The sequence below is a fragment of the Varanus komodoensis genome, unplaced genomic scaffold (genome assembly GCF_004798865.1).
Source record: "Varanus komodoensis strain SLA01 unplaced genomic scaffold, ASM479886v1 scaffold11, whole genome shotgun sequence".
In the NCBI taxonomy this organism is placed as follows: Eukaryota; Metazoa; Chordata; class Lepidosauria; order Squamata; family Varanidae; genus Varanus; species Varanus komodoensis.
Window position 1 is genome coordinate 22,181,271 of NW_025335317.1, and position 26,695 is coordinate 22,207,965.

General features: G+C 42.0%; 1 protein-coding gene across 1 annotated transcript in view; it reads left to right on the forward strand.

Moving 5' to 3' along the window:
- Window positions 1-26,695, forward strand: part of PCDH15 (protocadherin related 15) — a 405,567-nt gene that overhangs the window by 144,116 nt on the left and 234,756 nt on the right. Inside the window, exon 9 of the mRNA XM_044420577.1 lies at window positions 799-969. Within this exon, the coding sequence (XP_044276512.1) occupies window positions 799-969 (171 nt within the window). The remainder of the gene's footprint in view (window positions 1-798; window positions 970-26,695) is intronic.

Below are 26,695 nucleotides of genomic sequence, written 5' to 3' on the forward strand. Positions count from 1 at the left end.
CCCATTTAGACAGCCAGGCTTCCCACATGATTAACTTCAGGTCTCTCTGCGAATATTATATAACTGCTCAGAAGGACAGAACCACCAACAGAACAAAGAGGAATTCTGTATCCAACAATTTCTCACCCGCATTTCAAATTGTGCTCTGTATGTCATGCCACCCAGTGTGTCTCACAACAGTTTCAGTAGCACAAAGATTTGGTGTCCAAGTAAAGGAGAAAGATATTTTGGGAGACAAATATAGAAAAGGAAAACGGAAAATAAAATCTTGAAGTACGGATATAAAAGAGGAAGGAGAACAAGATGCGGGAAGAAAGAAAGGAGTGAAAGAGATGATTAATGTTTGGAGAAAAAAGAAAATATAATGAAAGCAAGAAATGAAAGCACAATCAACTTAAGGAACATTCCTGTGCACATTTAAACACTACAGCTAGCTGGAAAGAGCTTGGAGTTGTAGGACCATGTTTCTGTCTAGGAATGCATGGGATAGCTCCTTTAACTGTTGGTATCACCAAAGATTAAGAAAAGGGCTAAGGCCACCCCCCACCTGCCACCCCCCCACTGCTGGCTGTTTTCCCTGCTGCTTGTAGCCAGCTGGGATCTGGTAGTCCAAGGTTCACCTCTTCCCTCTGCTTGTGCCTGACTTTAGCATGAGTGTTATGGCATGCAGTTTGGGCTGTATGTTATTATGTGTTTTGGAAGGAAAACGAATAGTCTTTAACTGAAAGATAGCACATTGTTATTTTTTTCTCCTGAAGGAATGCAGAAACATTCTCTGTAAACCTATTTTCTCCCCAGGACCGGGCTCAAAATCTTATGGAACGAAGAACAAGTACTACCACCCTGACTGTTGATGTCCTTGATGGCGATGACCTTGGACCAATGTTCCTTCCTTGCATATTAGTTTTTAACACCCGGGACTGTCGACCACTCACGTACCAGGCTAGTTTGCCAGAGCTCACTGACCCTGTAAGTACAAGCATAAACATCTTTTCTTCCTTTTAATTTCCCTCATTCTATTTTTATGTTCAAGTGAGCACTAATTTTGATGCAAAAACCTATACCCAGCAAGTAAAACACTGGCCACCAACCAAATATTGTGATCTGTGAGATGTGCAACAATTCTCAGCCTCTGTTCTTGGAATCTGCAGTTCCATGGAGATAGAACCAACTGATTTATCAAGTCCTTGGTGAACAACCATATTATAACTCTGTATCTCTATCCAGTTTGTGGGTCCCACACTGATTAGTCCTGGTTTAGTTTTTAGTTGTTTTTTCTCTGCTTGTTATAATATTTATCTTGCTTTCTTAGCCTTGTGATATATCTTTAAACTTTGGTAGTGTTGCATCTTGAAGATCTACAAGAATTTTGAGTTGTATAACTATCATTTTTATTCATTCACACCAGAATTTGACACACCTGCATCCTCAAATGTGAGAGCATTTTTTGGGCAAAGCTTTCCAGTTCTTATCATGACCACATCACTAAATGTGTAGTTTAGAAAAACGTGCATTACAAAAATGTGCAATTTTGGAAAAAAATGTATGTACTTTCATGTTTTAGTCAGTGGGGAAAAGTATCCCTTTGAGTGTGCACTTTAAACAAAAATACATGCTTTTCTACTGTGAACGGGGAAAAAAGCTCAAGTGTGAAATTGAGGTGGGTCAAGCTTCAACATGGAATTCAGAAAACCTCAAAATCCTCAAGCCTCACCTATTCCACCATCCCTTTTCTACACTGAATGAAAGTATATTTTCACTGCATTTTCTGCACTCCACATATGAGAGAGAAAGATTACAACTGTAATGCAATAATTTCTTTTTAGTGTCTCTAAAGGTGTTTGATACAATGGCAGCATGCAAAGAATCAACATAGGGTGCATTTTCATTTAACTTTGACTGGAAAGATTAAGGTGGCTGACATAACATAATAGGGTCTTTTGAGAATGGTGCCGTTTGCTTAACAATGTGGTTTATCCATGCCTTCTAGGAATTAATTGCTAATAATGCCGGTATGAGAGGCTATTGTCTCCCAAACAGTATGTTTAGGCTTCTACAATGCTTTATTCTGAAGTGTTAAACCCATAGAAACTGCTTTTGGGATATGGCTGTTTATTTGATAAAATTGCCCCCAAAGCTGACAGTTGTGCAAGGACAGTTTTCCAAGGCATTGCAGAAGCTGTATTATTTGTCTCTTGACAAGAATACAGATGATAACTCAAGGCATTTGTTCAAATAGGAATTTCCCTTTAAAATAGTAGGTTGGACAGGTAACAGCTGATTTGAGACAAAGCAGTACATGGGACAAAGATAAAACAAGCACTTGAGCAACGTGTAGTGGATTTTGTGGACTCTGTCCTTTCATCAACACTTACCATTTGCCTCTCCACCGTGCTTTAAGTCTGATACTATAATGTGTATTTAGGGTATGAGAATGTCAATATTAGTGTCATTGAACAGCTGTACCGCACTGTGACAGCTCTGCAACAGAACAAAAAACAGTGAATGCTTGCCTTCAGCCAACAGATGTGGTGTTTAAAATGAATGTTCTGAACATCTGAGCAAGAATTCAATACCACAGCATGATCCATCAAATCAGTGTGCTCCTAAATGGAAGCAAGCATAAAACATAGTGGCATTATATGAAATCAGAAGGCATTTGAGAGTTCTATTTGTTTCAAAAACTGCTAGGAATTTCAGTTAATCAGAAGGACCTGACAAGCACGTGTACAAGAATAAATTTCCTTTGTATCTTGTCTTTCAACCAAGAATGGCAAGATGTTGGCGCTGAGGTGTTTGTTTGGTTTTCACAACATCCATGCAATGCAGTCTGGCGTGAGGGGATGGGCAGTTTTCCTGGCTTGCTCAATAGCGTGTCAGATGATAATCAGCCCAGCCATCCTCCTTGCACTATTTCTGCCAGATAACCCAGATTTCTTTAGATGAGTATACACTGCATTTTTTCCCAGTACGTATTTCAGTGTATGCTAAACTTGTGGCACTGTTCTGTGGGTAAGAAAAGTTACTTCAGTGGACTAGTGCGCTGGAGGGAGTGGTGCTGTCTATCGAGTTTCAGGCTTCAACAAAACCTCAACAACTCTGTCAAAGAGATAAGCTCCATCCAAGTCCACTTGCTCTCCTGCCTAGATGGTCCCTTCTCTCTCTCTCTGAACTGAAGAACAAATGCAGTGCTGCATTCCCCATCCCTTCCAATGTAACAAACAATTAGCTGAAAATGTTCCTGTATACACATTTACCTAGAAGTAAATCACACTATTTTAATGGCACTTACCCTTGGGAAAAGGGGGTTCATTTACTCCCAGAAACTGATTTTAGTTGAAAGGGAATGGAAGTACTGATCCTTCAGTCTCTACCACATATGAGATAGGGTAGCAAACAGTACAGTAAACAGTACCATAGACTCTTCTCCACTCTTCATCTCCTTCTGCTTCTCTGTGATTATTTTTATAACGGACGAGAGTAACCATCATTCTCCTCCCTTAAAAAAAAAATCCACCTGTTTATTTCATCACACTTGTGCATAGCTTAACCATGGTATAGCTTAACCATGGTAACCATGCAGAAATACCATAGCTTGGTTAAGACAAACATATATACTTTTTAAGGATAAATCCCTCCTCCTAATCCCATCATTGCATTTGTGTGTGACACAAGATCACATTTTCAACACAGTGGAAACTGTGCTGTATTCATTAGCATGTGCTGTAACGCTAGAGCGTGTGTTTTGCATAAATACTATGGCAGCACTCCCTGGTAAATGGAAGGGGCTCTGGTGTAGATTTTCCCTCGGCAGAGAAATGGTGATTGGCCCAAGGAATTTGGGATCTTCATGGCTCAATGTGGGAACCCAGTCCTCTGCAATGCTTTCTGCACTATACTTGACAGCATTATTTTTTCCAGGGTTCGTTGTGTCCTTTCCATTCTTCAGAGCACTTGTATTTCTACTGCTCCTGCTTCATAAAGGATGGTTCTTTTGTGTCACTCTAATGCTTACATACATTTCATATTCATTTTACCCACAGTTTTGATATCAACATGTACTCAAACATTTATATAAAAATATGCCTTGTATTACTAAGAGATATAGGCATGCTTGATGGAGTTATCTGGAAATAAGTGTGAGATTCTCCAGGCAGTTACATGTGTGAAGCAAGCTTGAACTATCATTTATCTTTGCTTTCCCCAAACCTGCCTCCAATCCTTTTGTAATATGTTATTTTTGGTGCTTCATTCATAGCAATTTTTATTGTGAAATGCAGAAATACCATGGTTTTCTGGTTTAATTATTCTTTAAACAATACAATATCTCATAGTATTATGTAGCTGAAATAGGCTTTGTAGAGAACATAAATTGGGCAGTGAGGGGGAGACTGTTCACAACTGGATTCATCTAAATTGTTTCTGATTCATTTCCAAATCTCCTTGTCTTACAAAAAATGAAGATTCCTCCTGGAACTTTAAAAAAATTAAAGTTTTTTTTAAATAAATAAAACTCTTCTTCCCTTTGGTAACTTTTGAAAGGGATTGGCAAAAAGGTCATTCTTCATAATAATATGGAAGTTCTCAGGCCCTCCTGCTCTCTCAGTCATATTACAGTAAGCACAACAGGATCTAGAAACCTTTTCAGTTTGGTATAGATTTAAATGTTAAGTGATTCATTTCAGCCAGCCAAATCCAAATTCAATGTAGGTGTCCTCTTGCTTCCATTTTTCACCCAGCTATTTCCTTTTCTAGAGATGGATCCTAGTTTTGAGGGTCCTTGAGCAAGACGCCTTCATTGGCACATGCCCTCACCTTCATTGACCTCCTGTTTCTCCATCCACTTTTTCATCAGTGCTACTACTTGCTTGTTGTCAGAGTCAGTTAGCAAGCAGGCAGTGGCATCTACTGCTTCTCTGTCTTGCCACCACCATTGTCTGGGCGATAACAAGTGGTAGATAAATAATGAAGAGGAGAAAAAAATCCAGGGGACCGCTGCTGAGGTGTACCCCTTGGCAGGTGCCCAACCATGCCTATACTTGATGCCAGTCCTAACTTAGTCTATGTCCCTAGGTCCATGCAGGCCCTCTTGCTCTCTCACCACCATCTTGTTGCTTCCAGTCTCTCACTTTGTCGTTCCCTTCCCTTCATCTCTTTCAGAATTACCCTTATCCTTTTGTCTCCTTCCCTACCCTACACTATATACTTTTTTTTCTTCCTTCCATATTATAGGCTCTGCAAGAGTTAGCAAAGTATATAGTATACATAAAGTATATGTACTTTATATGTACCTCTTGATTTAGTATATGTAGCTCTTGATTTAGTAATTAGAATCTACATGCAATTGCACACACCCAGAGTCAAAAGTGAGCACCAGTAATTATTCAATTTCTCACACCTTAGGGATGCTGCTGAATTCTTCTCTAATTGGAATTTGACATGGGTGAATATAGTGGAATAAAACTAGACCTGCTAGACCTGAGCTAGACCTGTAGTATATTCCAGTGAGTGCAGCAGCTGGTAACTCCCACACTACCATAGCTTAATATTTTTTACCATATCGCACCAAAACAAAACACTTCTATGACTGTCTGGCCTACAGCTTTGGCCTACAACTGTGGGAAAGTCTCCAGAACTGGTGTATCCTATCAGATTAAATACTTTAGTTGGGCTTGAGGACATCTGGGATCATTTTGAAAAGGAAGGTACCTTTGTAGGTTCTGTGTTTTCCTCTGTTTCCAATTCAAGAGATGTGTGTGTGTAGCATCAGCTGGCTTGGGCAAACTCAAGGGTTTGCAGTAGAACAAAACAATATTTAGGAAAACAATTGGGGGGGGAAAACCAAAAGACATCATAGGAACCCATGCTGCTGCCTTATACTGAGACCATTGGTCCAGCAAACTCAATATTGTCAACAATGACTTGGCAGTATCTCTCCTACATTTCAGGCAGGAATTTCCAGGTCTGCCTGGAGATGCTGGGGACTGAATATGGGACTTTCTGCATGCAAAGCAGGTACTCTGTCACTAGAGCACTGAACATCACCGAGCATCAAACATGCTTCACCATGTTCAGTGGCCATAAAATTTGACAAATAGTTGGGGAAGGAAATCAGGTGAGGGTAGGAAATATAATACGCATGGTAGACTGACTGAAACAGTCATCGGAGCAACAATGTATTCATGCTGGTCCTGTTTGTTCATACTAATTATGTTTGTAATGCTACACTGAGGGAAATCTCCTTCTCCTCTCAGTCCTGCTGAGAGATGACTTACACACTCTGGCTGCTTCCCCCAGCCAAGGCAGCAAAATTAGTGCACAGCTCACTCAAGGAGAGTTTCAGGGCTAAAATCCATTTATTGGGTTAGCAAAATATCAGGATGTAAAAACGGATTAAAAGAGGATTAAAATAAGGAGGATAGGGGTAAGGAAATAGCAGCAATAAGTTATACCAGACTCCAGACTGACCACAATTCCCCCAGACCCACAAGTCTTATTGCACCAGAAGGACAAGGAAATAAGAAAGCGAACCCTACACTGTTCTAAAGGCATACACTACCTCCAGGGCTATGGTCCAACCTGTGTCCTCTTCTTAGCCTTGGACAGGCAACATCAATGGGAGATAAATGAAAAACCTTCTTCTGCTCTAGCCCTCAGTCTTTTATTCTCTTCACTCTGTCAGCTGACCAGTGGTGTAATGGGACTCCCAATTATTATTATTATTTTTAAACATTTTTATCCCATTCATTGCAAAACATGCCTCAGGATGGCTTACAAATGTTAAAACAGTAATCTAATAATACAATAAAACAATAATTAAACCATTTAGTAATAAGCACAGCATAAAACAACCACTTTCAAAAAACTAAAGAAAAGGAGGAAAGGAAGAAAAAAGAAAGAAAAGAAGGAAAATAAGAAAGAAAATGTGACTGTGATCAGATCTTAAAACATCTAGAATCCTTAATTATTAAAATAATGGCTAAATAAGAAGGTCTTTACCTGGCACCGGAAAGAGTCGGCACCAAGCAGACCTCTCTGGGGAGCGCATTTCATAGCCTGGGTGCTATCACAGAAAAGGCCCTCCTCTGGGTAGATACCCTCCATACCTCCTTCAAAGAGGGTTCCCAGAGCAAGGCCTTCTCTGCTGATCTTAAGGGGCATGAGGGCATGCGGGGAAGGAGATATCCTTCAGGTTCAATTCCCACCTCTCATCCCCAAGTGCCTGCAATAAAGCGTTTGGCCCTTCCATCTCCAGCCTTGGGCCTCTGGCCTTGATAAGAGTGAGATGTGAATTATTCCCTTAGCCACTGGAATTCCAGAGCACTATCAACTACTCTTTGTTCAGGGCCAGCTGGTTTGGTTTTCACCCCACAAGGATCGTAACTTCTTCATGAAAATGTTATCTTGAAAGACTGAGTGACCTTAGGTAAGCAGCCATTTTACCACATATTTTATCGTATATTATAACTTTGGGCCCCTCTTTGTGCAAATTGAATCAGTGCCTCCTAGCATTGCTGTGAGTGGCCTGCCTGCTACAGCAGTTGCTGAGGAGCCTGGCCATAGGGTCCGATCCTGCTTGAGCAATCCTGTGGGTGGCTGGTTTGCCACCATGCAGACCAAGTGCTGGACTAGATGGACCTTTGGTCTGATTCAGCATGGCTTTTCTTATGTTCTTAAGTTGAATGAATTGTTCTGATGAAGTTCATTGGTTTCACCTATCAACACCCCTGTTTTGTCCTTTTTCATTCATCATATTGATGAATTCATCACCTTTTTCCACATAATGCTTCAGATCAGACAAAGGTCTCAACCAGCTTTTAGACAATGTGATTTTAATGTGATCTTTGATAGCTATGCATGTTTGCATAGACATATTTTCTCCTATAGTTGTATATGTCTCCCCCACCCCATGTCCCCACTCTCTGAATGAGAGGGCATGAAGCTTACACACATGGGCTTGCCAGCAACTCATTGTTTGCTTGGGAATTCAGTACAAAGCAAGATCATTCCAAATGGCTTCTGCAAATATTCTCTTGGAGAAAACATATTCCATCAAGGTTCTGTGAGAAGAAAGCCATACACCCTTTTGTCTTGAAGTCCTAATGTTCTTCATCTGGCATGTTTGATAAAACCATGGATTTCAAACTGCATTTTGTAACTAAGAATGTGATGGATGCCAATAACTGATTCATCAATGCCACCCAGCACTGGAAAGGCTGGTCTGGAATTTTTTAAGTGAGTATTCAAGGCTTTGGGTTGCCAACTGAAGTACATTTTCCTTCAGAGATAATTATGAGATTTCTTCATGCCAAAACCCATGCCTACTGCTGTGAATAATAAAGTGGCTGATACCCTAGAGGCAAATTTTTCATTCGGTTTCTTCCATCTTCCCAGATTCTTAGAAAATTACAGTGCTTGAAGCTTGGAGGTATATAGCATAGATCTGAACACACAAACATGATAGTGTTTTGCCTGGTATTGTATTTCTCTTTTCCATTTACTATGGTTACAATCAGAGTGATTTAGGCATATTAGACATAACTCCCCTGAAGTAAGTCCTATTGTAATCAATGGGAGTTATGCCAAAAAAATGTGTTTTACCTTAGTCATCTGCAGGACTAATATTTATTTAAAGCTTCATGTTTTTTAAAAGCATTAACTGGAAATGGGGTTTCCCATCTACTGTTTCAATTGATATTTATTGATCCAGTTTATTATTATTATTATTATTATTATTATTATTATTATTATTATTATAACATTTCTATGCCGCCCCTTGCCAAAATCTCGGGGCGGCTTACAACATGATAAAATACATTGAAATACAATAGTACACAATAAATTACCATTAAATATAACAATACAAAAAATACATTGATTTACAAATACAAAATTAAAATTATCAGTATAAAATAAAAATATAGGAGGAGAAAGAGAAGGAAGAAGAAGTTGCCCAGGCCAGATCATATGTTTTAACAATTGAAATGATGTTTAAATAAAAAGGTCTTTACCTGGCGCCGAAAAACCAGTAACGACGGTGCCAGGCACACCTCTTTGGGGAGTGAATTCTATAGGTTGGGCGCCACCGCAGAGAAAGCCCTCCTCCGGGTACTTACTCTCCTAATTTCTTTCATGGAGGGTTCCCGGAGAAGGGACTCTCCCACAGATCTCAAAGGGCAGTCGGGCATATACGGACGTAAGCGCTCGTTCAGGTAGCCAGGACCCAAGCCGTTTAGGGCTTTGTAGGTCATAATCAACACCTTGAATTGGGCCCGGGCTTCAATGGGAAGCCAGTGAAGCTGATGGAGGACTGGAGTCATGTGAGCATAACGCCCCGTCCCCGTCAGCAACCTGGCAGCTCTATTTTGCACCAATTGAAGTGTTCGGACTGTCTTCAGGGGAAGCCCCACGTAAAGCGCGTTACAGAAGTCTAGGCGGGAAGTCACCAGCGCGTGTGTCACCGTCGCCAGGCAGTCGTATTCCAGGTAGGGGCGCAGCTGATTAATCAGCCGAAGCTGAAGGAAGGCGTTCCTTGCTACCGCTGTCACCTGAGCTTCCAAAGAAAGCTCCGGGTCGAGGAGTACTCCTAAGCTGCGGACCTTATCCCTAAGAGGCAGTGTTGCACCATTCAGGACCAGGTCAAATCCACCCTCTCCGAAACCCGATCCGCCAACTAACAGGACCTCCGTCTTGTCTGGGTTGAGTTTCAGTTTATTGGCCCTCATCCATTCCCTTACCTCGGCCAAGCACCGGTTCAGCACAACCACTGCCTCACCTGGATTAGTAGAGAATGAGAGGTAAAGCTGGGTATCATCAGCGTATTGATGATTCCGCAGCCCACACCTCCTGATGACCTCTCCCAGCGGTTTCATATAGATGTTAAATAGCAGAGGGGATAGAATGGAGCCCTGTGGTACCCCATGGCATAGCTGCCATGACGTAGAGACATGGTCCCCCAGCACTACCTTCTGGAATCGACCGTCGAGATAGGAGCGGAACCACTGCAAAGCAGTGCCTCCAACCCCCAATCCCGCAAGTCTATCCAGAAGGATACCATGGTCGATGGTATCGAAAGCCGCCGAGAGGTCCAGAAGAACCAACAGGGATGTACTCCCCCTGTCCTTCTCCCTGCACAGGTCGTCGTACAGGGCAACCAAGGCAGATTCAGTACTGTACCCGGGTCTGAAGCCGGACTGAAAAGGATCCAGATAATCAGTTTCCTCCAAGAGTGCTTGGAGTTGTCCCTCCACCACTCGCTCCAGCACCTTGCCCAGAAACGGGATGTTGGCCACAGGTCTATAGTTAGTGGCCATCTCTGGATCCAGTGACGCTTTCTTCAGGACCGGTCGTATTACCGCCTCCTTTAAAGGGGCAGGCACTCGACCCTCCCTCAGAGAAGCGTTAACCCCTTCCAAAATCCAGGTCCCAATCCCGTGCTTGGAGTTATTTATTAACCAAGACGGGCAAGGATCCAATAGGCAAGTGGTGGGACGTACTCTTCCAAGCACCTTGTCCACATCATTGGGCCGCAATAATTGAAATTCCTCCAGTAATTTTGGACCAGACGGTGGCATTGGCGACTCCTCAGAGACCTCTGATTCATTAGTGGAGTCCAGCTCGTGACGAATCTGAGCGATTTTCTCCCTGAAATGCCTGGCAAAGTCGTCACAGCGGGCCTTTGAGGGTGGCATTGGATCTTCCTTAGGACCCAGGCGAACCAGGCCTTGCACCACTCGAAAAAGCTCCGCTGGACGGCATTGTGAGGAGGCAATGGAAGCGGAAAAAAACTTCTTTTTCGCCGCCTTCACCGCCACAGCATAGGCCCGATAGTGGGCTCTCAAGTGTGTTCGGTCAGATTCATCCCGTGATTTCCTCCACCTACGCTCTAGCCGTCTCCCAGCTCGCTTCATCACCCGTAATTCAGGTGTATACCAAGGGGAAGAGCGGACTCTGCCCGGTGGGAGAGGACGCTTAGGAGCGATCGTGTCCACAGCCCTGGTCATCTCTCCGTTCCACAGTTCGACCAGAGCCTCGACAGGAGCACCAGTCTTGTCCGCCGGAAACTCCCCCAGGGCCCCCAGGAATCCATCCGGATCCATCCGGCTCCGGGGGCGGGCCCATACAATCGGGTCCGCACTCTTATAGAGGGAGAGGCCGCTCTCGAGCACAAACCTCACCAGGAGGTGATCTGACCATGACAGGGGAGTCAAACATAAGTTCTTCACCCTCAGGTCATCCTCTACCTGCCCTGTCGTGAATACCAGGTCCAGAGTGTGTCCACGTTCATGGGTAGGGCCAGTGACGTGTTGAGACAGGCCCATGGCCGTCATAGAGGCCATGAAGTCCTGAGCCGCCCCGGTCAGTCCAGACTCGGCATGGAGATTGAAGTCCCCCAGGACCAACATCCTGGGGGTCCTCAACACCAGATCCGAGACGGTCTCTGTCAGCTCAGATAGGGAGACTGCTGGGCAGAAAGGTGCACGATACACCAATAGAATCCCCAATCTGTCTCGTTCGCCCAACACCAAGTAGAGGCACTCCAACCCTGGTCTCAAAGGGACCGGAAGACCCGTGAGAGAGATGGAGGCTCTGTAAACCAACGCGACTCCCCCTCCTCTCCCTTCTGGGTGTGAACAGTGTTGAACCAGATACCCGGGCGGGCACAACTGGGAGAGGGCAACATCCCCTCCCTCTCCCGCCCAGGTCTCCGTTATGCAAGCCAGGTCGGCCCCCTCATCCACAATCAAGTCATGGATGAGGGAAGATTTATTATTGATCGACCTGGCATTGAGCAGCAGCACCGTCAGACCCGAGGGGTGGTTGACAAGGCTACCTGGCGCCCTCTGGTTGACTCTTGCTTCGTTGTGTAGGATTTTTTTTGTTTAAATTTGTTGATAAATGGACCTGTGATAAATATTATTAAGAATGTGATATGTGTGAAATATATAAACAAGGGATTATATCCAATGAATAATATCCATTGTGCTGCCTCACACCCCAATGGGCTGACATGCCCCATTCATTTAAATGGGACTACATCTAATACAACCTATAGAAAGGAGGAAGATACAGACCAAAATCCCAACATTCATCAACATATACCTGAAGTTGGAATTTTCTGCCCTAGTCTTACTCCTGACATCCTTACCTATAAAAATTGACAATATATTTCTGTCCTCTGCTTTCTGTTCTTTGGGCAGTTAATGATCCATAAGAGTTTTCCCAGAACAGATAGCATGTTAACTGGCCTGTAACTTCCTGGAATCCCCAGGGTCCCTTTTTAAAAATATCAGTCCTACATTGACCACTTCCCAGTCCTTTGCTGTATAGCTTTATTAGAAGAGCAGCACTTTCACTGTTGACTTCTTTTGGAACTCTTGGCTGGATACCACCTGGGTCCAGAAATTTGTTATTTTTTCATTGATCAATTAGGCCTAGAAATTCATCTCTTGTCACCACTATTTGCTTCAGCTCCTCAGACTGCCTTCCTGAAAATGTCAGTTCAGGCACAGGTATCTGTCTTACTTCTGCAGTGAGCACACATGAAAAGAATTCATTCAGTTTCTCTGAAATCTTCCCATCCAACAGATAAACTGCCTACCTAGCCAGTTACTGCCTTCTGATATATTAAAGACATTACTGTTACTGTTACTACTATTGCTGGCCCTAATGATGTTTACAAGAAGTGGAGCTTGGAGATATACAGGAAAAAGCATCACAGAGTCAATATTTCAGAGGCCTCAAAATCTATTTTATTTTATTTCATTTTGGTTTGCATTATTTGAGTTATTTATGTACCACCTTTTATCGTAAGCTCTCATAAGGCAACTTACAGTAAAACGCTTAAATATATATGCCACATTATAATTCAAAACATTAAAAATATAGGGAAACAGCATTAAATCAATGAGTCTTGGTGGCATTAATTAAAGGAGGGGGGGAGTCATGCGAAGACCTCAAGAGAAAAATTGATGGTTTATCAAGATGATTTTCAATCAGCAATCTTTTTTTTTAATCAATGGAGAAAAGACTTATTCAAATCAATTAACTTCACCATCAAACATGTTAATTTGCACTTTAATAAAAATTCCAAAATGTGTGATGAAACATGTCAGTAATCATCTAACCATTTTCCTTATGCGTCTCATGTGCCTTTGTGAATAGTAATTCTATGTATGTGAGAATACAATTGCATTTGTAAATGTAAAATTAGCCAACTTGAGTATATCTGAAACTAGATGCTCACATCCAGAGGCACCACCCAGTCAGACTATGAGAAGCATTCATTTGGCCCTTTCAGGCAATGCCAATAGTATTGCTCGATGCAGTGGGTTTCCACGGAAATCCTGGCATGCCAGCCAATGCTATTGACATTGCGTGAGGGAGTGTTTCTGCTAGGGCAACATAATTTGTATCAAAGCTAATTAGATAGTGCCCAAACATTTCCAGAAGGAAGGACTAACAATACTTGAGAAAACCAGTTTTTTGCCCTTGAATTCAAAAGCAAGCCATGTTTAGTTGCTCGACAGAATCATAAATGTCAGTGATCTGAAAATGTAAGTGTAGTGTATTGTTAGAAGGCATAAGATCGGTGTAGAAGATTGTGTAGACAGCCTTTGTGTCTGCTCAAGACAAATTCCTTCTCGAACCATCCTCTAAAATATTTTCGCATCACTGTTGCTTTGATCTTGGAGACAAAATATATCAACACTTTGAATATATATATAGAAACTTTCCTAAAACAGCAAACTCTACTAAAAGCAAGATAAATCCCTTGAAAATACCTTCTTCCCAGTAAAATCCCAGAAGTGACACTAACAATTTCAAAAGCACAAGGTCAAATAAAATCTTTACGTTTTTTAAGAGGAGTGGTGACATTGAGTATTTGGTTGTTACGATTCTGCTTGTTGATTATGTAGCTATAGGTAGGGCCTTTCCTTAACTATGTGGAAGGGAACTCTACATTTTGGGATACAGACAACAGAAAAGGAACATCAAACTGTGCAAGGGACTTCAAAGAAAGCTTCAAAGCCTTCTCTGTTCTCTCTGGTTATAGGGCTGAACTATGTAGGCCTTCATTTTTTGTAAGCCTTTCACAGCTCCTTTGAGCAGCTGTTCAAACTTTTTGCAGTCTTTTTGAATTCACCAAAGACTCTCTGGCTAGTTCAAGAGTGAGGGTAAAATCATATGCTTGTTTAGACAGTGTGTGTGTGTGTATGTATTGTGCACTAAGACTTTAATGTTTCTAAAATAAATAGCAGGGCTTTAACCATAAAACTGTCTCCCTCCCCACTGATTGATCTTCGCTCCCCTTCACCCAAAGATTATACAGCAAGGGCAGTCCTAGCTTCTTAAGTACAGCCTTTAAGGTTGACCACTTCCTGCTTTCTCAGACAGAGAAGGTACACACAAGTGCAGACCATTCCCCACCTTGGTGCAGATAGAGAGACCCCTTGCTTCAAAGACACCCTGAACTACTTGATTTCCCACCCTCCCTGTGCCCCCATTTGGCCAGTCAATCAGCCAGCTCTCCTGTTTCCTTTCTTTTAACCTGGCAGAGGTGGGTCCACTTATCACGTGGAGGAAAGGTAGCATAAAGACAGCCAGTCAGGTAAAGGTGGTGGCAGCAGCTTCCCCTTGTAGTCTGGTCAGGATCTGGAGAACAATGCAACTCCCTTTGGTGGCTTGATGTAGAAGCCACCCTGGGCCATTGTGCAAGTACTTGCAGGATTGGCTTCAGATCTGTAGGAACTTGGACTGGGACCTGCACAATTATGCAGACCATCTGAGAACTGCAGGAAAATCTGCAGAAAGCCTTTCAGTCCTACCCAGCTTTGTTAAAGTAGTACAGCTTTTTGTAGTCTTCTGTCCTGAGTCCTAAAAGTCCTACAATTTTTCCAGCCTTGTAGCTGGGTCTCTGGAACAAAGAATTGTTCCCACTTCAAATTCGGGAGTGGAGCAGAATAAACTTTTTTACCATGGTGTGCCCCAGGGCATGTAGCTTCACCATCTGGCTGCCAAAGGTGTTCCATTTTGCCATTTTTTAAACCCTACCAAAAATTCATAGTCTCTTCGTGGAGATGTATAATTTGTTCTGAAATCCAAATTTTGTGATGTGAAGAGTTCCAACATTTGAAAACAGTTTTGTTCTGACATTATGGGTCAGATTTTTTTTTAAAATCAGCCTCCTTCCATATGACAACTGCCACTCAAACGGTGCTATCCCAAGCTTGATTATTGTGCTTTCTTCTTCATTGTAGAATGATTTGCCTGGCAACTCCCTTTTTAATTTTTCAGTTTCTAGTTTAAGTCTAGCACTTTATTTTAAATATTTGTACTTTTGCTAGTTCTATTTGGTTACTGCTTTTATTTTATTCTGCAGGTTTACACTTTTAACTTTTTATATTGTATTTTATTGTGTGGTATTATGGCTTTCATGTTGTGTAGTATTATGGCTTTTATTGTGTGTAGCTATTGGAGGGTATAGAAGTAAATAAATGCCCTTCATGGGTCTCTGAGTAGACATGTTCTCAGTAGCCTGATATCCGTAGGGAGAGAGGTCACAGAGGAACAACCTTACTGCCTTGCTCAGACAAGCTACATAATAACATTTCCCAGTGGGAATTTTAGCCAGGAAAATGTTAAGTTCCCTCTTCATTCCAGTGTGTCTTTAAGGAACTGTGACTCCTAGTACAGGGAAGGAAACCCTCTAATAATACAGCATGCCTTCCTTAGTCCTAGTATGAAAACTATCTCAGACAGAATCATTCTCCAAAAGACATCAGACCTCATCCATCAGACCTGTAAAAATGTGCAGACTTTGAGAAAAATGAAATTAATGATGCACACTCTTAAAGTTATTTCAGATGTTTTCACTTGTACAGGAACTTCCATGTTTGTAAAGCCAAATCTATGAATGTATACTCTCTTCACCCAAAGAGAATGCCCACTTATTTTATTGAAATCCTTGTAATTTCCCTTAAAATTCCTATTGGTGTTTTACTTGAGCTGGAACCCTCAATCTCCCAGTTCCTAGATCTTTTAAGATCTACAGGCCTGTGCCAATTTTCTAGTTCAAATTGTACCCCCACCCCCCACCACCGCCGCCTTATGGCTGTTTGAAGGGAAACAATGCTGAGAGATCTAATTATGGTTCTTTTGAATCACATGCATTTTGACCCTCACAGCATAGTTTTACTGTCTCAAGCTGCTTTGGACAGATGCTTTTTGCATTCTAGGGAAGAACCTTTCTTAGCACCATACCTGTGCTCAGCAGCAAAGCTGAACTATACGAAGTTTCCTGAGATCCAAGGCAGGTAACTCTCTATAGTTTTATGAGGCTGGTGCATTCTTTAGCATGACGAGACTGTCAGCAGCATTGGACAAGGAGCAGCGGAAACAGCAATGTGTATAATGTTTCTAAAGTAATTTCCCTAATCATATATTCTCAATCTGGAACATTTTGTATTTGTTGACATGCCAGTCCATTTGTCTTTCTTCCTTATTATTTCCAGGCCTCCTCTTATTTCAGATGAATGAATTTATCTTCTAATGCAGATAAATCTGAATACTGAGCAAAAATATGTTGGTTACTTAATATATATGACAGTGACAAAGGGCTAATTTGGACACTGGCAGGTCCTGTATTTTACTACATATGAAAATGGCATGGGATCCACCCCAGCTACACCCAGTCGGTGAAATACATGGGGATGTCACATGCGAGCTGAAACATGTATGTGTAAATGCAATTTGATTTCAACTATTTTGCCCACTCCTAGAAAAGGTGGAGTTTAGCAGGTTGCCCAGGTGACAGAAGACAACCTATGTGCAGTAGCTGATATGTAATCTGAGGTCCACTGCTCTGCCATCCCATCCATTAATAATTACCCAATAATATATGTTTCAATATTATGTCTCCAGAGACTCCAATATTTTAAGAACAAGAGCCAAGCTAAATGAGATGCTATTTATGTGGTAGCAATAGTGCAAATGGCTTTTCAAAAGCTAGTAAAGGGGACAGTGCTAATCTAGATCAGAACCTTAGTATGGCGGGTCAGGGAACTTTCATCCTATAGCTCTTCCACTGTGATCCTAATCTGGATTTCCAACCCCAATGCCTGTCATTTGCACTGGGGGAAAAAAATTCCATTCATACTACTATATCAGGTATCAAAGTGACACACCTTCCTATTTTCTAGTAGGGTGGAAAGTTTCTTTGACATTTGGGTTTCCCCTGAATTGATGGTGTTAATTTCTTAGATTGGAACTGAATGCTGCATTCTATCAAATTCTTGTCAGATATTTAATTCAAAAACTAAAGGAAGGAATGCATGTATGTTACTGTCTTAGAAAGACATTTGGTAGGTGCTGAAATACCAACTTTACTCCTGTCACCTCATCTTCACAAATTCATTAGAACAAATTCAAGAAACATAGAAATGAAATTGTATTCTTAGTGTAAGTCCTCGTGTTTGTTCATGTATAGCTATTTAGAAACAATTATTTTTTCACTGGAGTCTTTTAACAGAGCAGTTTTATAGACTTTGTGGGCAAAATCTGATTGCAATGTTTAGGCATTTCTCTAAATCCAGTTGAATTCAGCAGTAAGCAGATTTAGGACTGAAGCCTTAATAGGTGACTTTGGAAACAGATGCACAACAAACTGATCTTATTTTTCAACAGTCTCTGAAATTGAAAAGAACTTCCAAAGTTATAGGAAACTGTTTCATTGAAGAGCAAAGTAGCTCCCTCCTCTCTCCCTCCCTCCCTCCCTCTCTCCCTCCCTCTCTCTCTCTCTCTCTCTTTCTTTCTTTCAAGGGGGTTGAGGGGTGTTCTTTGTTGCTGTTTTCTGAATTTTTTAAGGAGGTATCAGTTTTTGACAACTGGAACACAGAGCATCATCAGGAAAATGATAAAAAAGTAAAGGGAAATGTTAATCATTCAACAGATTTACATCAAGATTTTCTATGGCAGTAGATATTACAAATTAATGAAAAATGCCATTTCAGATTAACAGCATTTTAATGGGATGCCTCATTCAGCAGCTTCAAAACAGAAAAGGTTTGATAAGCTCCTACTCTGTGGTAGTTCAGGTTTGTGCTGTGAAGCATTGTTTTCTTCTACTGCTCTTATCTTCTTTCTCTCTCTCTTTACCTTGTGATAAATTGTCTGTCCTCCATGTGCAATCTCCTGATAAGTCTGTTTTTAAAGAAATGTCACTGAAAACAACTGAAGCGAAGGTTGAAACATTATGAAGATGTGAATTTACAGATAATTAATTTTTATATGCAAAAGGCTGCAGAAAGAATGACAAAGCTAATTAAAAGAAATTGACACTAATTTTAATATGGAAATACATGAAGCTTAGGATAGGAGGAGATGACTTTTCCTCTTGGCAGATGGGCAAACATTTCCATTCCCTGAAAAGCTTTCTGGCAGTGGAAGGACTGTTTTCTATGTGACCAAAGAAGATTTAACAGCCTGGATTTAAAGTGAGTATGGTTAACACAACAAAGTATGAGTGGAACTTCTAACTTTTAAAATGAAATGAATATCAGCGAACTTGAGATCCACTTTCCTTATCATATACCTACTAATCTCATTTTTTAGACTTTTTATAGCTTGAAAAAGCTGATTTAAAAAAAAAAAACTTTAAAAAGCCACATACACAAAAGGAACACAATATTTGTTTGAATCTAGGCTGCCCGATTCTCCCTCTTCAGTGTTTGTATTTATAGAGAGGGGATATTACAAGGATTCAATGGGTGCAATTCAACCAAATTAGTACTTGGGTGCAACTATACTCTATGCACTGTGCTACTAGCTCCACATAAGGAAACCGAGCTACAGTGCTGGGGTTGGGAACCTGCAGTCCTGAAGCTGCAGGCATGTAGCCTGATTTCAGGGAGCTTCGGCTTCGTTCACTTCTCCAGAACTGCTCTGCCCAGTCTTGCTCCCAGGAGCACCTTTCAGAGAAATGCTCCTTCCATCACTGTGTGAGAGAGAAGGACAGAAGGGGTGGGATGAGATGAGGTGGAGCACACAGGGAGAAAAAGTCGTGCGAAGTTTCAGACTGCCTGCTTTCTGCTCTGTCTGCACTCACCGGCTGATGGTTGCCTCCGCCAATTGATTTTACCTCTCAGTCAAGCACTCTTCATAGGAAAACACTTTGCTATCGACTATGCTAGAGCTTCCTGCTACTCCTGGAATTGGGAAACAAATGTTAAAAATCTTATACAAGAGAAGGAAAGGATTGTGTTAATTAACTCCTGCTGCTTTCCTCCTTACCTTTCTCGTGAACCTCATCTTGGACATTGAGAATTAGTTTAAAAAGGAGTCACTTGTGCTTCTCTATAATATTAAAACTAGCTTCTAATCAAAACCAGCCTTCAGCAACATAGGAAGGCACTGGTTCCTTTATGTAGGGTTGTCTGTAACAGCAAGCAAGCTGGTCAGAAGGGAAGGGATTTCTAGTCCTGAAGTAATAATTTTGTTGTAAGTTTATGCTCTGAGGAGAACACATATATCATCAGGATTGTGGGGTAAGAAGCTTTTACCTCACTTCCCTCCAGCTCCCAGCAATTCTCATCATAGTATACCCTGTTTACTATGAAGAGTCATTTAATCAACAGTTACAGACAGCTGATTAGCAGAGTTTGATAAGTGGGCAGAGTCTGCAGCACTGCACATCTTTTTCTCTTTGTTCAGCTTCACACTCCTCCCCCTGCCCCACACACACACACACACACAGCACACACAGCTTCAAGTTCTCCCCCCCCACACACACACACACAGACAGACACTGTGGTAGCAAAGGCAATTCCCAAAAATGCAGTCTTGAAAGCAAAACTGGGTACAGATTCTAGAAATTTCTATGCTGGAAGGAAGAAGAGGACATCTGTGCACACATGTGCAAATTTATTTATTTTATATACTGCCCAAGAACTGAAGTTCTTGGGCAGTTAACAAAAATTAAAATTAAACAAAAGTTAAAACAACACCCCCCCAATAAAATTAAAATAACAAAATCATAATTGCCATTATGCAGCACAGAAGCACTTTAGTGGCACGGAAATAAAATGGCATACATAAAAACGAAGTTTAAAGTTAGATGGCTAAAATACTGGGAAAGTAAAACAAACAAAGAAAGAAAGGTCAGCACCAGGCAAACCTCTGGGGAAGATTAGGTCCATCAGTGAACAAGAAGGGGAATGTGGCAAGGAAGAAGAAGGGGAATGTGGCAAGGAAGCCCAAAACATCCAAATACCTCCTGCATTAGACTCAACTGGGGATATCTCAAACAGTCTGACTGCTACCAGACATGGAAAACAGATTTTATGGTGTATCATTTAAATAATTTTCTCACCCATAGCTATTTATTTATTTATTTAGGATATTTCTATGCCGTCCTTTGCAAAAGCCTCAGGATGGCTTACAAAGATAAAATACAAATATCACCAAACATAAATAAATAATCGACCCACTCTGGCTGCGGTTAAAATATAATGGTAAAAATACAATATTAAAACTTACTAAATATTGATCAAATAAAAAGGTCTTAACCTGGTGCCGAGAAACATATACTGACAGCGCCAGGCAGACCTCTCTGGGAAGCGCATTCCATAGACGGAGCGCCACCGCAGAGAAGGTCCTCCTCTGGGTACTCACCCTCCTAATATCTTTCACAGAGGGTTCCCAGAATAGGGCCTCTGCTGCCGATCTCAGTGGGCGGGAGGGCAAATAGGGAAGAAGGTGTTCCTTTAGGTATCCAGGTCCCAAGTCATTTAGGGCTTTATAGGTAATAACCAGCACCTTGCATTGAGCCCAGACTTTGATGGGAAGCCAGTGAAGCTGATAGAGGACTGGGGTTATATGAGAATAACGCCCAGTCCCTGTCAGCATCCTGGCAGCTCTATTTTGTACCATCTGAAGTATCCGGACTGTCTTCAAGGGCAGCCCCACGTAAAGCGTGTTGCAGAAATCCAACCGGGAAGTACCAATGCGTGTGTCACTGTTGCTAGGCAATCTTCCTCCAGGTAGGGATGTAGCTGATAGATTAGCTGAAGGAAAGCGCTCCTTGCCACCGCATTCACTTGAGCTTCCAAGGACAGCTCCGGGTCGAGGAGCACTCCCAAGCTGCGGACCCTGTCCTTTAGAGGGAGTGCAACCCCATCCAGGGCAAGGTCCAACTTACCTACCCAGGAGCTCGAATCATCTACCAACAGAACCTCCATCTTATCTTGATCGAGTTTAAGTTCATTGGCCCTCATCCAGCCCATTACCTTGGCCAGGCACCTGTTCAGCACAGCCACTGCCTCACCTGGGTTAGAGGTAGAGCTGGGTGTCATCAGCATACTGATGACTCCACAGCCCAAACCTCCTGATGACCTCTCCCAGTGGTTTCATGTAGATATTAAACAGCGAGGGGGACAAAATGGAGCCCTGCGGAACTCCATGGCAAAGCTGCCATGGCACAGAGCCAAAGTCCCCCAGCACCACTTTCTGGAATCTGCAGTCAGTGTAGGAGTGGAACCACTGCCAAGCAGTGCCTCCTACTCCCAGTCCCGCCATCCTATCTAGGAGGATACCATGGTCGATGGTATCAAAAGCAGCTGAGAGGTCCAGGAGAACCAACAGGGATGCACTCCCCCTGTCTCTCTCCCTGCACAGGTCATCATACAGGGCGACCAAGGCAGATTCAGTGCCGTACCCAGATGGGTCCAGATAATCAGTTTCATCCAAGAGTGCTTGGAGTTGTCCCGCCACTACCTGTTCCAACACCTTGCCCAAAAATGGGATATTGGCCACCGGTCTATAATTGGCGGCCATCTCTGGATACAGAGATGCCTTCTTTAGGACAGGCCTGATTACCACCTCCTTTAAAGGAGCAGGCACCCAGCCATCCCTCAGAGAGGAGTTAATCACCTCCTGGATCCCGGAGGCGTTAATCACCTCCAGGATCCAGGAACCAATCTTGTGTTCGGCTTTGGTCAGCAGCCACGAAGGGCAAGGGTCGAGTAAGCAGGTGGTAGGACGTACTTGTCCGAGCACCTTGTCCACATCATTGGGCCGCAGTAACTGAAATTCATCCATTAATACCTGACCAGACAGAGTCATTGGCATCTCCCCTAAAGGATCTGAATCAATTGTGGAGTCCAGCTCATGACGAATCTGAGCGATTTTCTCCTTAAAGTGCTGGGCAAAGTCATCACAGCAGGCCATCGATGGTGGTACAGGATCTTTCTTAGGGCCAGGGTATATCAGCCCATGTACCACTCGAAAAAGCTCCGCTGGATGGCACTGTGAGGCCATCCAGAAAATTGCTTCTTCGCTGCTCTCACCGCCACAGCATAGACTCGATAATGAGCACATAGGCGTGTTCCGTCAGATTCATCCCGTGATTTCCTCCACCTACGCTCTAGTCATCTCCCAACCTGCTTCATTGCCCATAATTCAGATGTATACCATGGAGATGGACGGACTCTGTTTGGCAGGAGAGGATGCTTAGTGGCGATTGTATCAATCGCTCTGGCCATTTCCCCATTCCACAGTTCAACCTGAGCATCAACCAGAGCGCCAGCTTTATCAACCAGAAAATCGCCCAGATTTCAGGAATCCATCCGTATCCATCCGGCTCCAAGGGCGGACCATCACAACTGGGACTGCATCCTTACAGAGGAAAAGGCCAGCTCTGAGAGCAAACCTCATGAGGAAGTGATCTGACCTTGACAAGGGAGTCAGACACAAATCCCTCACCCTCAAATCACCCTCTTTCTGCCCTGTCAAAAAAGCAGGTCCAGCGTGTGACCACGTTCATGGGTCAGGTCAGTGACATGTTGAGACAGCCCCATGGCCGTCATGGAGGCCATGAAGTCCTGAGCCACCCCAGTCAGAACAGTCTCAGCATGGAGATTGAAGTCCCCCAACATCCTCAGCATGGAGATTGAAGTCCCCCAACATCCTGGGGGTCTTCAACACCAGATCCGAGATGATTTCCGGCAGCTCAGGCAGGGAGTCTCATGGGCAGAAGGGTGCACAGTACACCAGCAGAATCCCCAATCTGTCTTGATCGTCCAGCACCAGGTATAAGCACTCTAGACCTAGTCTCAAGAGAACAGAAAGCCCCACGAGGGAAATAGAAGCTCAGTAAATTAAAGTGACCCCCCTCCCCTCCCCTCCCCTCCGGATGTGGCTGGTGCTGAACTGGATACCCAGGTGGGCACAGTTGAGAGAGGACTACATACCTAATGGGTGCATATAGACTGGGCCATTCTGGACCTTGGCTATGGTGGTCCCCTGCAACCCAGTCTTTACTGCTGATCATTTAGCTTTTAAAAATGGAAAAGGTCAAGCAAACAGAGTCTTACAGTGCAATCCTGTGCATGTTTACTCAGAAGTAAGACCTTTCAGTAAACTTTATGTCCATGTACGTGTGTATAGGATTGCTGCTGCCAGCCCATTCTACACTGTCTTTTGTGGAATGCATTTACCCCTCCTCAATAAATATATGGAAAAATACATAATTTATATCACATAATAATATATGTGAAATAAATCACAAATACATAATTTTAAAAATGAGGTCTTCTACAATGCGGTGAATTGTAATTTGGACAATGGCAAATGTGGTATTTTCTGTGGTTTGCAAAGGTCAGGAAAATATTTTTATAGTAAATAGGCATCCTGCTATCCACACACTGCTGTTATTTGAACTGAAATCATGGCTGTCTAGCATGAAAGGGGTTTTTGTACATATGGGTCCTCTTTAATATCTCCAGTATAGATCAATTCCCTGTAACTCTAGCTGATGTGTACTGCTACTGAATTGCTCTATTGGATATTTTATTTAACAAATTAGGCTTATAAAAAAAGGTGTCTCAAAATTCTGTTTTGCAAACTCAAGCTAATAAGACATTGGGAGTAGAAGAGAAACTGAAATTGATGTGTTCAATTATTTTCATCTAATGATGTGTGCTTATATTTTCATCCTTAAATGTCATTTTCAACCATAGAGAGGTTTTGAAATTACAACAGTTAGATAAGATGGTTTCACAATGATGTCTGATCAGTGTTCTCAAATTCAAAAAAAGATTCTTATCTTTGTCACAGTGCCACTTCTTGTGGAGATAATTATGCTTCCATTTGCCAAGTGGTTCTGCAAACTATTCATTAAAGGTTGTGAAAAGATACCTTCTTGCTGTATTATTGTCACAGCATTTAAAGCTTGGAGCATATTAAGATATAATTAATCTTCCCAGAATCCATCCTATTTAGGGTTTTCCTGCCTTCCTAAACACAGATTCATGGCTGGCACCAAAGGAAGTTTTCCCACTTTTGGGACTGTGAAATAACAGAAAAGGGGAAAAGTGTAAAAGTGAGCCTATATTCTATAAATAGTAAACATTGATGGATTAGCGGGGCTGTACATGTTTAGCAACATTATTCTTCCATTTGACCTTTTGTTCCAGTTGGATATTAAGGGAAAAAATTGCACGTGACTATTTGACCATAAAGTAAGCATAGGTGATGAAAGGGCCTGTGGGTTTCCTTTCTTTCCATTTACTGGTGCCAGGTTGGGACTATGAGCCCAGGAATTTATCTGTTGGACAGGCATGCGCAGAAAGCTGATCTGCTTGTAATGATACCAGGTCTGTCCAATCCAGAGTTTTAGATGTGTAGCAAGTGATGTTTCCTTCTGTACTTCTTTCCTCACACACAGCTTATTGTTTTATTTAATTGGTTTACATGCTGCTTATCATATTTGAAAAACATAAATTTATACATTTCTTCTTAGACTCTGCTTGAATGTATAAATAAGTTTAAGCAGAGACTGAAATACATCAAGATACTATGAATATATCATAACAGCTCAGTAGGGTTAGGCATATGATCCCAAGATCAAACTATACCTGATATTGATTATGTGAAAGCAGTTATTTTTACTGCAAAGTGCTGCTATGCCCCACCTCTCACTGAGTAAGATCTACAACAAGCCAAAAGCTGATTTTAACTTTTCACCTTTCTCTGATTCCCCCCGCCCCCCACAAAACAACAACAACAAACCTCCAAGCTGCATCAGGAAGGATGCAGCCTTTGATTCTAAGCATCCTCTCTTGAGTTAAGGTCAGGTTCCATTTGGACAACGCTCTGGGGAACAGGTGGCATTCTTCTCCTGTGCAATTGTGACACTCTTCCTTTTTCACTTTTTGTGATGGCTGTTATTTTTGTTTTTAAAGGGCGCATTTTACTGTAATTGCTTCTATATTTGAATATGCTAAGCATTTTGGCTCTAAGTGGCAGTGTCACACGGTTATGAGACCAGAATGACTTGCTCAAAGCAAGAGACTTACTTAATGCTGTATAGGATTATGGTGCATAGCATGGATTACAGGTCTTAGCATTTAAAGTAGATCGGGGAAAACACTGATAATCATGGCAAAGCACAAGCAGTTTCAAGGTGAGTATCCCATGCTTCTCAGTCTTGCAAGTCAGGCAGGTCATTTTGCATCTCTTTCCAGTTTTCTCATCTCCTTTAAATGGTAGAAAAGCCCCAAAGGTGGCTTTGCTTGACCATACAAAGCTCTTGTGAAAGTTCAGAGGAGATGGGCTTTTCAGCTAAGAGCAGGCTGAGCACCACAGTCCACCAGAGCGCAAACAGGGGATGGGAGAGCCAGCAATATCAAACTCATCTAAAACTCAGTTCAAAGCTCCTTGCAGTTGCTTTCCATTTTATTTCTGAGCTCTGTCTGGCTCACTCAGATAACAAAAGTGCACATATTCACATATATTTTGAAAAGAATAAATTTGTTTCCATTGTCTAAGGGTGGAAATGCATATTTTAAGCAATTCCTTTTAGATGTGCATATTTTTAAAACATCAGAATATAATGTAAGATTTAGGCATTTAAAACATTTCTTTTAAAAAGGTGGCAGTGGGGAAGGAATCCCATTTCAGATTGTGAACAGGACATGTTCACATGATTTGTGAACAGAAATAAAATTATCGTACGAAATTCCAGTGCAAATCAAGCATAGCAAGGGTTAGGGTAAAGGTCATCAAGGGCAAAGAGGGTGACATTGCAAAGGCCATGCTACTTTGTCTTTCAAAAGCTTTACAACTCCTGCTTTGGCTGCTAAAACTGAAGGGGGTGTGATGCAAAGGTTCCCTTTTATCATTTATTTATAGACTTCCATGTAGACATTTGAACTTCTAATCATTTGCATGAATAATTAAAGGAAATCAGTTTCTTATAAGCTGCTTTATAATGTCAATGGCATTTCCTGAGATGAATGCTGGGTACAGAATGTGACTTCGTGTCTGCATTATTTATTGCCAGCTGAGGAGTTAGCTTGCTGACAGTTAAAATGACAAGGGCATTACCAGATACAGACATTCCTTTAGTCACTCATTATATAGTTCTCTTTTCTCTTCCACCCCTACCATGCAAACTACATTGTAATAATATACTCTTTATAACATCCAAAAGATCTTATAACCTCCTGACTGATGGATCGCTATGTAGTAAACTCAAAAGATTTTCCTTTTCTTAACAAAACTGATGGATATTTAGATGTAGATCAAGAAGAATATGCCTTTTCAACCAGCAAGAGGTATTTCATAACGGCAATATAATTATTCCCTTTGTAGGAGAGCAGGTGGTTCTTTATTGGTTCAGATCCCTCTAGGAGACATT